Source organism: Urocitellus parryii, chromosome 13 (assembly GCF_045843805.1).
Source record: "Urocitellus parryii isolate mUroPar1 chromosome 13, mUroPar1.hap1, whole genome shotgun sequence".
Lineage (NCBI taxonomy): Eukaryota > Metazoa > Chordata > Mammalia > Rodentia > Sciuridae > Urocitellus > Urocitellus parryii.
In genome coordinates, this window is record NC_135543.1 from 8,091,598 (window position 1) to 8,105,581 (window position 13,984).

The 13,984-nt window shown below is 39.7% G+C and overlaps 1 protein-coding gene across 1 annotated transcript in view; it reads right to left on the reverse strand.

Annotated features, from left to right (window-relative positions):
- Positions 1-1,768, reverse strand: part of Dok6 (docking protein 6) — a 366,478-nt gene extending 364,710 nt beyond the window's left edge. The window contains exon 1 of the mRNA XM_026388691.2: positions 1,703-1,768. Coding sequence (XP_026244476.1) covers positions 1,703-1,768 — 66 coding nt within the window. The remainder of the gene's footprint in view (positions 1-1,702) is intronic.
- Positions 1,769-13,984: the final 12,216 nt, after the last annotated feature.

Below are 13,984 nucleotides of genomic sequence, written 5' to 3' on the forward strand. Positions count from 1 at the left end.
AGAAGGCTCCGTGCCTCCTTTCTTAGCTGACAGCTGTGCAGGTGACAGATTGGAGCACTGCGTCCCAAATGGGAGAAGCAATCAGCCTCATGGACAATCGCAGATTTTCACGGGGTTCTTTCTTATCGCCCTGGAGAAGAATGAAGTGCAATCTTCTAACCAATAAAAGTCCTTGAGACCTGGCTGGGGTGGGGGGTGGGGTATGATGGGGCATACATCGAAGCACCACCACGGCTCTAGATTAGGGAAGGGGGGCTTCGTTTTCACCCAGTCTTGTTTTCCTAGCTCTTAACTCACCTTGTCGTTCCACCCAGCTACTGAAGTTCGAGGACGGGTCTCTAATGTCCTTAGGGTACGGTCTGCGCAGGGGCAGTACTAGAGGCAATCTGCCTATCCCCTCCTGCTCCCTACACCTGCCTCCACCAACTCCCTACAGAGGGATTCTGGATGCGTATTCTCCCTCTTTCCGGGACACTGCGGAGCACCTTCGTTCAACTATCTAAAGGTGCCTTTCTTTTCCTTTTTTTACGCGAAGATTAACGAAGTTCTCCCCTCTGTCTCTTCTCTTCTCCAAGTAGAAGTGTTCATCCACTCCGCAGCAAACGCGGGGAATATTCTAGCTCCAGGCCACTTTGCCCCAGGATTTCGGAGCTTCTCAGAACTGGAACTTTGAGACCAGTGAGGCTGAGAGACATCCAGAGAAATCAGGAAACTGGTTCTTTTTCTTCCAGATCGAGTTCCCCTTCCGGACCAGCCCGCCCTGGTGGGTCCCTGTGGCCACCTCAGGTCGCGCGCTCCCCCCGGGTACCCCGATCGCTCTTCCGCCCCTTGCGTGCGCCCAGTCCAGGCAGTTCTTCACCCAGGAGCCCGCCTCTCCTATCCTGCCCCCTTCTGTCTACATCCCAGGTCATCTACAATAACCAGCGTGTCCCTTTTTACCTCCTCCCCTGGTCGCTAGATAAGTTTGGCACCCCTGAGGTCTACACTTCCTCTCCCAAGTCGGGCAAAACGCCTCTGAAGAAGAAAGTAGGAGAAGGTCTCCGTAAACTTTGCTCCGCGGACTTTCCAGTGTCGGTGGGAGAAAGGGTGCACACACACCTGCCTGCTCACGGGCCCAGGTACACCTGCCCGGGAGCACACACGGAAAGAGGCAGATTGCCAGTGGGCAGTTGTTAAGGGCACATGAAATTCGCTCGCTATAGCCGATCGGTTCTCAGGGCGCTGACGGTGCATCACAAGAGAATTTCGAAACGGGCTTGGAAAGCGGGCACCAGAAAATGGTGATTCTTAACACACGCAGATACACTCGGGCGTCTGCACACCGAGCAGTTCTACGGAAAGGCGCACACTTTTTGAGAGCAGCTCGTGGTGTGGGCAGCACCGTGTATAAATCTCCTCCGGGGAGGCTTCATCTTCGGAACTGGAGATCCCCTTGGTCCACTGGACTTCTCAGTATGGTCGAAATCAGCCCCGCTCACTTGAGGATAGACACCCAGGAGCTTCCGGAGCCCCGGTCTGCAGAGTCCCCCAGGCAGGTGCGGGTCCCCAGCCCGGTCAAGCAACAAGCGGACAGTCCGCGGGAGGGCCGGGTCCCTCTTTGCCCCTGTCCCCGCGCTTGTCACCTCTCCCCGCCCCCACTCCCCAAGCAGCCAGCGGGGCCAAACGAACGCCGGGGAAGGAGAAAACCGAGCGAGCGACTCACCCCCAGCTTCCTGCTGCGGATTTTCACGTAGCCCTGCTTGACGATGTCGTTAAAGTTGGAGGCCATGGCCAGCGCGTTCGGGCTTGTCCGCCGGGCGAGCTGCTTCCCGGAGTCGAGAGCCGCCGTCCGCCGCCGGGTCCGCGCAGGTCTCGCATCCAGCCAGCCGCCGCCAGCCGCCGTGCCGCCGCTCGGTGCTCCCCGAGCTCCCGCCGGCGGGGACGCGGGGTCGCAGGCAGGGCCGCCGCGATCGGAGGACGGGGCCCGGCGCCGCGAGCAGCGCCAGCCCTCCGCGTTCCGGTCCTCACCTCCGCCCCCCGCCGCGAGCCGAGCACCGCGGCCCGCGCCGCCGCCAGCTGCGGGCGCCCCCTCCGCGCCGCCCCCGGCAGCACCCACGGGCTGGCGCCTCACTCGGCGGCGCACAGCTGGCCGGAGCGCACCATCGCGGCTCCCCGGCGCGGGGGGAGGGGGAGGGACGGCGGGGCGGGCCGATTCGCCTGCCCAGCTCCCTCCCCCTGGCCCGCGGGGTGGCTGGGCTCGAAGATGCTCGCAAGACGCGCTCCATCACTCCGGGTCGGGCGGGGAGCGGCACCCGCCACCCCGCGCCCCCGCCACCGCGCCCGCCGCTCCCTGTGCCCGCCACGCGCTCCCGGGTGCGGGATGCCTAAGGACAGGTCTCATCCTCCCCGGGCTCTCATCTCCCCTCCCAAGCTGGACACGGGGACCGGGCGGTGGGGAGACTCGCCACGCGGGAGGCCGACGGAGCGAGGCAATGTTTATTTCAGGGGTGGTGTTTACAGTGCATTGTGATTCCCAGGCACACGCGGCCGTTCCAGGTCTTTGCCCCGTTAGGAAGTGTAAATCGACGCCAAACCCTTCCCGGTGCACACAAAGAGACCAATCCTGCGCATGTGTCTAATCCTCCTGCCGCTGAAGAGACTGAAGCCATCAGGCGAGGCAGCGGGCGCCGACTTCCTCCGCTCCAGAAGCAAGACCGACCCAGGGGGCTTGATTTATGCACGCGTTTTGGTTCTCCTGGCTCTCCATCTACTCGGGAAACAGAGAGCATCGCCGTGATCAGCGGCTGCCCTGAAATGTTTGATTTTTGTAAAATCAAAGGAATGAAGAACTTCTCCCCTTGGCCCCGTGTAGGAACAGATATTTAATGCATTGGAAAGATTTTAATTTTTTAAAAAATGGTATAGTTTTCTAAGATTCAAGGGAAAAGAGAGTATTGAATGTTGAATGCTGTCAATACATGGACTACTTTGAGCACTCAGTGGCTCAGGTTTTTCTAACTAGAAAATAAAAGCCTAAATATTGAAGATGTTATTATGACTCCTTTATTTATAAATACTTTATATTTAATGAATGTTCAGAAGATTATAATAAACAGTTTATTTCTGTTTATTACCTCGAGCAGTGTTTTCCAGGTTCTCATTTAAAATGTCTTAGCCCTATTTGGAATACAATCAGAATAAGAGAAGAAACTGAATTTGATTGAGAAAATAAATAAATAAATAAAAGCTTGGAGGACAAGTTAGCACGTCCTTTGCCCCAAACAAATGTGCATCCCAAGGATGATTTTTGTCCCATCCTTAGCAAAAGTCTCCATCTAGAGCCCAATGGAAATCCTGAATTTCAACATGCCCTATTTCAGTCATTCATTCATGTACCAAGTTGTTCTCCCTCCCCCCCCCCCTTCTCTCTCTTTTCTGTTTTGGACTGCCCACCATGCAAACTAGCAGATGCTTTGGCAGAGATTTAAAACAACATGGCAGAGTTCATTGGATTTTTCACTCAGAAATGAGCTCTCAATTTCTTTCTGGCTTTTGAGAAAGTTTTCAAAGCCCCCTATTAACTCCACGTGATGCCTCCTCTAAAGAACTGAGACATGTGTCTATTCAACTTGTATACATGACTGCTTTCTAAAATATAAATACAACATTTCATTCAGTCCTTTGCAACTATAAATGTTTAATGGAGCATTGTCGCCATTTACTAGAGAGGGAAACTGAGGCATTGGAGTCTTCTACTACACAGCCAAAATTTTGAGATTGGATTTGGAACTGTTGCAATTTTCATGATCACTCACTTCCACTTTCATTTATATGATAATCTGTGTCCACAGAAGTTAGGGATTACTTTTTGTCTAAGCAATTGTTTTAGGCTTATGTAATGATCAGGTATGATAGGCAACTGTGACTTTTAAGGATTATGTAATGATTGTACCTGCATTTTTATATTTATGAAGACCATTAATATGTTTAAATAACTTAAATAGTCTCCTATATTTGCTTTTCATTTTAAAATTTCTGATAGAACAATTTGTGTGTGCTATTTGTTTGCAGGTTGAAAATACTGTTATTTGTCATTAAGTTTTCCCAACTATGAATTGAGTTCATTGTATCCTAATGGAATTATTTAATATACTCATATAAGTCCCACATTTCCTATTAACTACCAATGTGACTTAGAAATTTGATTATATTCTTCTTTTTTTCTCCAAAAATAATCCATAAGAAATATTTATATTTCTTTGAATCACATTGCAGGTAACCACATGTCTAGCTGTCCACTTGACTAAAGTGTCAAAATGCTGCCACCTTGAATTCTAAAATGCTGTCTGTCATTATAGAATTGTAAAATATATAAAGTATAAATTTCATCTAAAATTATAAAAGATATTATAAAATTCTCCATCAATTTTGTACTAATTGCTTCTGCTGCCACAGATGATTTTTGGTTACATGTATTATTTCATTTAGAATTGAAAATTTATGGCCTTCTAATTTTGTTTTATTCCTGGATTTATGAATTCTAATTCCTTTACTAAAAACAAAACTAAACAAACAAATAAATTAAGAATAACTTTCCATTTTATACTAGAAGATTTTCCTGTAGTTCAATAACTCATGGTCATTCTTTTCTGTATTTGGACAGAAGGAGCTGCTTCACTTGACATTCTTATGCTTTTAACAGATGCTCAAGAACATTACCAGGCTTATTGTTGACAAGAAGTATTCCAGTTTCATCTTAGACACTTCCAACTCCAGACCTAGAATTCATTACTTCTCTTGAACCCTTGGTTCCAAAAATGGGGAATGGGGAATGAGTTTCAGTTTCCATAAACTAGTTGCATGGAGTATATGTATGGTGTGTGTGTCTGTGTATGTGTGTGTGTGTGTGTGTGTGTGAGAGAGAGAGAGAGAGAGAGAGAGAGAGAGAATGTGTTTCCTAGTGTTTCTAAACTTTTCTGCTAAAAAGTAAGGGAGTTCTTTTACTATAGAAATATATTTCCAAAGGAAAAAATGTTCTCAATTTTGAAGGATATTTCTGATTGAAATTAATGTTGGGAGAGTCAATATTAAGTATTTCATCTATTTTTCTAGTTTTATGTGAAATATTTACAAACTTTCAAAGTTGAGTCTATCAAACAAGTACATTGACCTATGATTCCTTCCTCTCTGTTTTTCCTCTCTCTTTGTGGGAAACCATTTCATTAGTTTATTCAACTATTATTATAAAAGGAGTTATATATGCAGAAACATGCCAGACAAAAAAAAATCCAGAATGAGGAGAGGCACTTGGAATCCCAATACTGTCCTGGCAATACTAAAGCAGGCTGAGAGAATTGGCGAGCTGCAAAAATATGCTAACTTTAATGAAAAAGTAGAGATAACTTGGAGGAGGAACCAACAGTCTATAGGGCAGAGCAAATAATTATGGGTAATTATACTCTGACCTTGACAGCTAATCCCATTTTCAATATTTCTTCATCTGGATTTCAGAATCATTACGGACCAGTAACTCTGTTGTTTCCATTTTCACCGATTTTGAATAGAAATATGTATAGTGTTTGTATTATGCTTATTCCATCATTGGATGTTGGATTTGGGGAAGCAATAACTTGTCTCTTTAGTTTCAAAGTTTTGAGAAAATATTAGTTTGAGAAAAGATCTATAGTTGAACAACTGAGCCTAAGGAGTTATATTGAGAAGCCTGATTTATCTCACGTCCTGTTTTATGTAACAAGTTTTCTGTACTTGGAGCCCATGCTATTGTGGGGCAAGGATTTGAGGGCTTGGGGAGGGGGAACAACATATTTTGCACATGAAGAAGATGTGGTACTGTGGGCAGTTCTAAGATGGGCCCCAGAGGACTTGACCTCCTTATAATCCCTCTTCTGGAACCTGTGTTGGATTTATTGAACTGATTCTGACAAATACAGTATCACAGAAGTGACAGGATGTCATTTTCAAGATTAAGTCATCATAAGAATGTGGACATGTTAAGTGTCTTTTGGCTAGATAACATGGACCCACCTCCTGGGTGCCACCTAACCTAAAGATGTCTGCCAATTCATGTGTCTTACTCAAGACACTGGGGAAGGTGTATTCCCAATACTTTTCTGATGCTAATTTTTAGGAATATTTTTAAATTCTATTTTGGGGGCATGTCTTTTTGTGGGGGAGAAATCGAGTTAGGATACCCTCAGCATCCTTCTCTTCATGCACCATGAAATCATCAGGAAGATGGCTCCGCAGTGCATCCCCTTCTTAACACTCTCTTGAGATTTACCTACTCAGGTCCCTTAATCTACTATATTTGAATCTGAAGGTCAGAATTCTTGTTTTGTGGTGCCTTCCCCCACTTCCCACTTGCATTTTCTCTAGATGAGATTTAATATTTCAGAGTGCTCAGGCTCAGGCCACTTAGAACACCTGCACCTCTGGGCACAGAAGTCACACAATCACCTGAAATTGGGGATGTCTGTACCTTCACCCAGTTCTAAGAAGGATCTCTTCCTCCCTCTACTATGAGTGGGCACTCTGCCTCTTGGAGATGTGTCCTTTTTTGATGTGTTTGGGGGATTTTGATTCCCCGGGCAGCCAGAGACCATTCTCCCTTCTCCTCTCTCCTACATGACTACTCTCCCACCAAGGGTTTGTCCCTGTTGTTGACGGGCCAGATCCCATCTTATTGCACAGTCTTTGGCATACCTTGTCGCCTAGTTACGTGTAGCAATTTCATGTGGATTATTTTTGTTTTCTAATCTAATTGCAATCTTCATGTGAGAGGATTTAAGATATTCAAATTATTTGGTTGCCCACACAAACATTATTTTCCAGAGTAGCCCCCTTATCTTTCAAAATATTCATGATATATTTAAGTATTTAATTAATTTATTTAGCCCGATTGGAGGGAATCTTAATATGGATATTTTTTCTCCAATTTAATCACACTTACTGAATAGATCTCAGTTTACTCAATTTGGGGGGTCCAAATATTATGTACTAGCAGTTATTATGTATCCACTTCTGTGTATTTGGCTGAACATGAATCTGTACAATAGAACTGCAGAACTTCAGTTAATTATAATATTTACAATGAAGATTTAATATATTCATAAAATGCTTTGACATCTGGCTGGGAAAATCCCTTGCCCCATCGAATGTTTATTATTTTTTCTTTTTCAAAATTTGTGGTACTATTATTTTGTAAATCCACTCCCTTACCCGCCTTATTTCCCATTGGATTTGCTTGAAACTGAATTTCTTGAGTGGCATTGGAGTGAACATAGATATGTAAAACACTGAATGTTCCTGTGTAGTAACATTACTTTGCTTCTTCTTTTCACAAATCATGCTTCTTGGTAGAATTATGCAGCTTTCTTCATGAGCATCACAGTGGCATATTTCTTCTAAATTCATTCTTCATTGTACTTTTGCTATTGGAAATAGCATTTTTTTTTGTAATGGATGATTATATTAGAATACTACAGATTTTTTAGAAATATCATTAAAAACATTATAAAAATGGGTTTAAGTTAATTCTTTTGCATTTCTTCTTCAAAAAATTTGATTTCCTAGTCAACCCTTTTTTAAAAAATATTTTCTCATTTTATTGAAGTGGATATAACTTCTGGAACAATGGTACAAAACAGATGCTAAATAAGTCATTTCACACTATTTTTGAAAAATGAGATTTGGAAGAAGGATTACATGATATGTTGACAAATAACTAAAATGTTTACTATTGATAAAATTAAAATAGTTATATTACTACTATTACTACATAGTTATTTTCAATGATTTTATAGTCCTTCTTAATCAAATATTTTTTTAAATTTTACAAAGTGTGTCATCAGAATCTATGAAGATCATAAAATACACTTGTAACTCAAGCATAATAAACTAGATATATTAGTGCATTTATAGTATTGATCATCTTTGGTTTCCTAAAATACAGTTTATTTGGTCATGTTTAACAATTAATTAAAATACTGAATTTGGTGGGGTTTCCTGTTAGTGAGATTGATTTATAGTTGTGAGTATATCCTGTGAGTATGTATTTTTTAAAAAAGGAAATATGAAGTGTTATTCCTCTATTTCCAGAAACATTTCTAATATAAAGTTTATTCTAACACTTGGAGCAGATTGGAGAGAGGAGATAGGTTTGTGATGTAACTGAGCCAACTGTTCATTTGTCCTTGAAGGAAATCAATATAAGAAAAATCCAAAAGTTAAGAAACAAGAAACAATATAGAAGTTGATAACAAGCATATCAACTAACAATATGGAACAATCACTAAAATAACTGAAAATAGAACTTTTTAAATGTAGTTGAAGTTGAAGTTTGATAGCATCATTGGTTCTGTAGAGTTGAGAAGTCTTTGTCACTTTGATCTCATTCTGATTTTAATGATCCTTCCAGGTTTGTTAAGTTGGATTTGCCAATTTTATGGATTTATATATGCAAATACTCAAATACATTCATGATTTTAAAATTAATATTTCATGCACTCTTAGAGTATCAAAGTTTTCCTTGAAATGTGTGGTTATGGTCTCTTTAGCTTGATTCTTTTTCTTTCTTTAACATCATGTGTACCAAATAGAATTCTATTTTCTGATTAATTAACTTATTTTTAGTATTTAATTATAAATTTTGTTTGTCTTCAACATATACATATAACTTAAAAAGTAGTCCACAGAAGTTTTATAAAGTCAAGAAGTGGTTTTCTGCTACTTCTTTCACTCAGATCCAGTTCAACTTCGTAGAGCCAACCACATTTCAAAAGCCCTATTTTCAGTTATTTTAGTGATTGTTCCATATTGTTAATTAATGTGCTTGTTATCAATTTCTGTGCTCTTTCTTGATTTTTTAACTTTTGGATTTCCTGATGTTGATTTCCTTCAAGGACAAATGAGCACTGGGCTCAGTTACATCACACACCTGTCTCCTCTCTCCTGTCTGCTCCAACTGTTAGTCTTTCTTTCATTCTATTTATTTCCACTATTGTTTCACTATGTTTTATGACCTAGATCGTGTCCCCTCAAAATTCATATGCTGAAGTCCTCAGACTATTTTTAAAGAAGTAATCAGGTTAAAATGGAGTTGCCAGAGTGGGTTCTAATGTAATAAGTCCTTAGTAGAAGAGGAATCTAAAACAGAGGTGCACAGAGGTTACATAATGAGAGACCAAGGGAGAAGACTTCATCTACAAGCCACAGAAAGGCGTCAGAAGAAACCAGTCCTGCTGACACTGATCCCAGAGTTTTAGCAGCCAGATTTGTTGGTAAATAAATACTTGTCATTTGAGCCACCCTGTCTTCTGTACCTTCTCTGGAGGTCCTAACAAACTAAAACACTATGCTGCCTTAAACATTCCAAAGCTTTTATATCAGACATCTGCACAAATTTCTTTAAGTTTATTTCCTGTTATTTGATTTTAAAGTCTTTATAAGTAGTGTTTTACCTCATTTTCAATTTATTTTGCTCTTAGGATATAAAAATAGTAGTTTTTCACATATTGACCTTTCTAGATTCATCTATTAAATCTAGTATTATACATGCAAATTACTTTTTCATTTTCTGCATATAGAATTTTTTACCTCTGCATTAAAAATAGTAGTACTAAAAAGCTGGGCTTTGTAGCATGCACCTGGAGTTCCAGCTCTTCCTCCCACTCTGTTCTTTCTGGGATTGAGGCCTATGGAATAACGTTGTATCAAATTGGTAAGACTGGCATCTTTGCCTGTTTCCATAGTAAGGGAAAATTATTTAATACTGCATCAATTATGGTACTAGCTTCCTAAATAACTTTCATTTTATAGATACTTCGATTGCTGGTTTTCTGTTTGGATCAGGAACATATTTTTTAATTTATCAAGTAGTGATTGTTTTGAGCAGCAGATAGTGTTCCAAATACCTGCAAGTCTCTAATGTGTTTCTCAGGCCTTATGCCATTGTAGGGATTCCACAGCCTTGACCCAGAGCTGGGAGCAAAGAAGAATTCTCACTCTCCTGATGGGTCAGTATAGCCAAATACCCTTAGGGAAGAAATGGTGCTGGCTAATGACTTCACCACATTCTCTGTGGCTTTGAACACTTACCTAATCTGTTTTCAAAAACCTGATGGATCTTTGACTCTGCAAACCCAGTGGGACTGTGAAGAGTTTACATGCAAGGATTTAGAAACTTTGGACTTCATATAAACTGCACCACATACACCCACACTTCAACACATTCCCTTAGGCAGGAAGCTGGCTACAGATTGAAGCCCTTTAAAACCCCAGCCTGGTCAGTACTCAAGGATTTTTTTTTCCACAATTCTTTTTGAAAGCTTTTTTCTCATTCATTATTGTATGAAATATTCTTTATTGCTTTCTGGAGATGTTGTGATTTTTCTGTAATTTAAACTCTGCTAAAGTAATTTATGAATTTATAATGAGTTTATTGACATTCTATGGAACAGTAGTCAATAAAATCTCTAATTTTAAACACTTGATAGGATTTTTATATGTGGATATGTCCTTTAAGGGATGATGATTCAATGATTAACCTTCTCAACTGCATTTATATTTTTCTTATGTCAAATTCTAAGAAAGTCAGATTGAGTTTTTTTTCATTAAAATCGAATTTTGCTTCTTTTTCTTGCATTGTAATAGAAACTGTTCATGTATGTACTGCTTTCTTGTTCCTTGCACTCAGGTAAATGGAGGCATAGCTACACCCCATAGTATGCCATTCAAATCACTTATATACTGTGTGCTTTTTGGTGCTCTTATTTGTAAAGCATATGTTAAAAATACTGCTCTTTTATTGCTACATTTTAAAATATCTCTTTACTGAATACTTTCTTTCCTTAATTTACTTTAAGTTGTAGTCCCTTTAAACAAAATTTAGAAGAGATTTGCATTTTAATCCAACATCCTGTGATATCTGATGGGATTATTTAGTGGCACCATCACTATGCTAGATTTATTCTTTTTACATTTCCTTTGTATGATTTTAAAAAATACTTCTCAATGCTTCCTTCTTTGACCTGTCTTTTATTTATTCAATCTCCCTTCCCCCCATTATTTGTAAATTCTAATATACTTTTCCATTATGGTAATGAATATTTCCATTATGTCGGTCTTTTAGGCAAACATATATGATAAATTGACGGAAAATAATATGCTAATCAATTCCTCCCACCAAAATCAACATTTCTTTCACTTAAGTATGATTATTTTTAAGCCTCAATGAAATGATAACTTTAGAATAGTTTTATTTTCACTTATACCTTCTTCCTACTCCCAGAATGCATATTTCTGATGTTTTTATTTCTCTTACCTTTCTTCCCTCCAATTTCAAGATTTTTGAGATGAGTACTCACTAATTTGTAAAGACAACTTTGTTCTTAATTAACACTCATATGACACATTCGCAGACACATCACATTTCCATGTTTTAAAAATATGTATCAAGTCCCCAACATTTTTTCCCTCATTGTTCTTCCTCATCTGCATGTATTTAGGTGTTTCTTCTGTTCCCTGTTGTGGGGTACAGTCTGTCCTTAAACAGTTTCCGGAAATCCCTATGTGTGTGGGATCCTGAACTCTAGCAGCTCTTCAAACACCTTTATTTCTCCTTTACACATGAATGCTAACTCATTGATTATAGGACAGATCCTTGGATTTCAGACTTATATCTCTGCGGTGTGCCCGTGTAAGGAAAGTCCTAAAGTTATCACATACAGAAAAGAAATGCAGTGTCCATTTGACCTTTTTTTGGTATGCAACTTTTTCTTTCTGCCCTGAGTCTTGTAAAATTTTCTCTTCTTCCTTTTCAGAAGCATACCATGGTTTAGCTTTGTATGATTTCTCATTGAGACGACCAATAATTTGTTTGAATTTTTATTATCAATATGATAGAAATCCTTTCTATTATTGAATTTTTATTGTTTAATTTTGGCTATCTTCCCCCCCCCTCAGGAATTTCTGTTTTATCCTAAACTTGGTCCTTTGTTTGTTTGGTTTTTTTTCCTTCCCCTTATTTTTTAAATCTTTTAATGTCTGGTTGATCTCTCTGAGACACACTCGGCCCTTGCTCTTCCAGACCATAAACTCATATATTACCAGTAATTTTGCCCTCTTAAACTCTTGTTTTATTTCCATTGTTATCACCACTATATACACAGTTATTTCCTCCACTGAAATCTTGATTAACTCAAACTCAGCCTTGAAGGCTGCAGTCATTTTCTTTTCATGTTGCTATTTTGACCTTTTTTTTTCTTTCTGAGTCACCAATGTTCTTAATGACATCTAGAATGACGACTCCTTTCCAGAAGATTTTTTATTTGCTTTTCTCAAAACTATCTGTGGAATCACTGTCTATGAAAGCGTTGGGCTTACAAAATATATTTCTTAAATAGTGAAACTAAAAATAAAAATGGCTCTTTGATCTACAGGCTGCAGAATGGCTGCTGTGTTAGCAGACACGAAAAAAGACATGGATCTCTTTGTAGACCCCCATCCGAGCTCTGGGTGACCAGGTGAATTATCAATAAGCTGTATTATTTTAAAGGGAGTTTCTTTTCATGAACAGTTGTTCTCAACAGTGCTAAAACATTCAGTAAACCAGGTTATAAAGAGATGCCTTTTTTCCCCTTAAACCTCATGAATCGAGATCTCAAACCTTTCTCCACCTTCAGAGAATGGAAGAGGGTTGGTTCCTTACTCTGCATCAGGCTTTGGTTCAGGGAACGCTGTGTCGGGCTTGCTCTTGGTTCCAGACCACTAGGACTTTCTCTGTGTTAGTAATAAGGCAGCTTCACTCTCTTATCTTTGTTGTGTCCATTACAGATTCATTTTCCATTTCCTTGAAGAACTCTGCATCCAGAACATGGCCAACTGCTCAGCCCCAGAGGTCAGAATTTGGGTCTGACTTGGCTTCCAACATGACTCCTCACTTACCATTTCTAGCTTTGATTTGAAGCGAGAGATGTGCAACTATTCCTTTCACTTGGAGACCGAGAAGCCACAGAAGGGTTCTTAACTGGTCTAATTTCAGTATGTTGTGTCTCAGGGAACAGGTAGCTCAAAGGAGAGGGAGAGAGCTGGGGGGAAAGTGGTCAATAGAGCACTCGGAACACACCCAATACTCAAGCAAGTTTGCAGTCTTCTGTGGGCATCGTGTGCAGCGTCCCGAAATCAAATAGTAACCTTGAAGATGACTGATCACAAGTCACCACAGAAGATACAATAATGAAAAGGTTTGAAATACTGTGAGAATTAACCAACTGTGACAGTTGCAAAAATATGTTGCCACTGACTTGTTTAGGACAGTGTTGCCACAAACCTCAGCATGTGGAAAGCACTGAGCCTGAGCCTGTGAAGGTCAATCAAATAAGACATCTTTAATTTTGCCCTAATATCTCATTTTTTAAATTTTCTTTTTAGATTTATTATTCCTTACTTATCTCATTTTTTAAATTAGATGCTTAAATAACATATTTTTACTGATAAAGCTGTTTAACACTATGAGCTTTCTTCTAAGATCAATTTTGAATTTTATTCGCTGCATTGTATGTGATGTTCTCATTATGATTAATTGTTAAACTGTAAAGAATTGAGGTTTGTATTTCATTCTGTTTCAAAATATACTTAGGGAAAAAACATACAAAACCAAATGTAAGTTCTAAGCAACATTTCAAATTTTATTCCAATGTTGTCAGAGAACAAATCCTATGTAATTAATCTATCCCATATAATTATAATCCTATAAAATTGGAAAATATTTGATATTTTCTCTTACGAGAATATGACAGATACTTCAAAATTTCCCATGGGGTTCAAAATAAATTATCTCAAAATTTGCATATGTTGAAAATTGGTTTCAATTGTATTATTTACCCCTTGATGTTCTTCCTCATTCTTTGTTTACTCTGAAAAAATTTGAGTATGTTAATCTCAAAATTGTTTTTTTCTTTGTATTACTGCCAAACAATCATCTCTA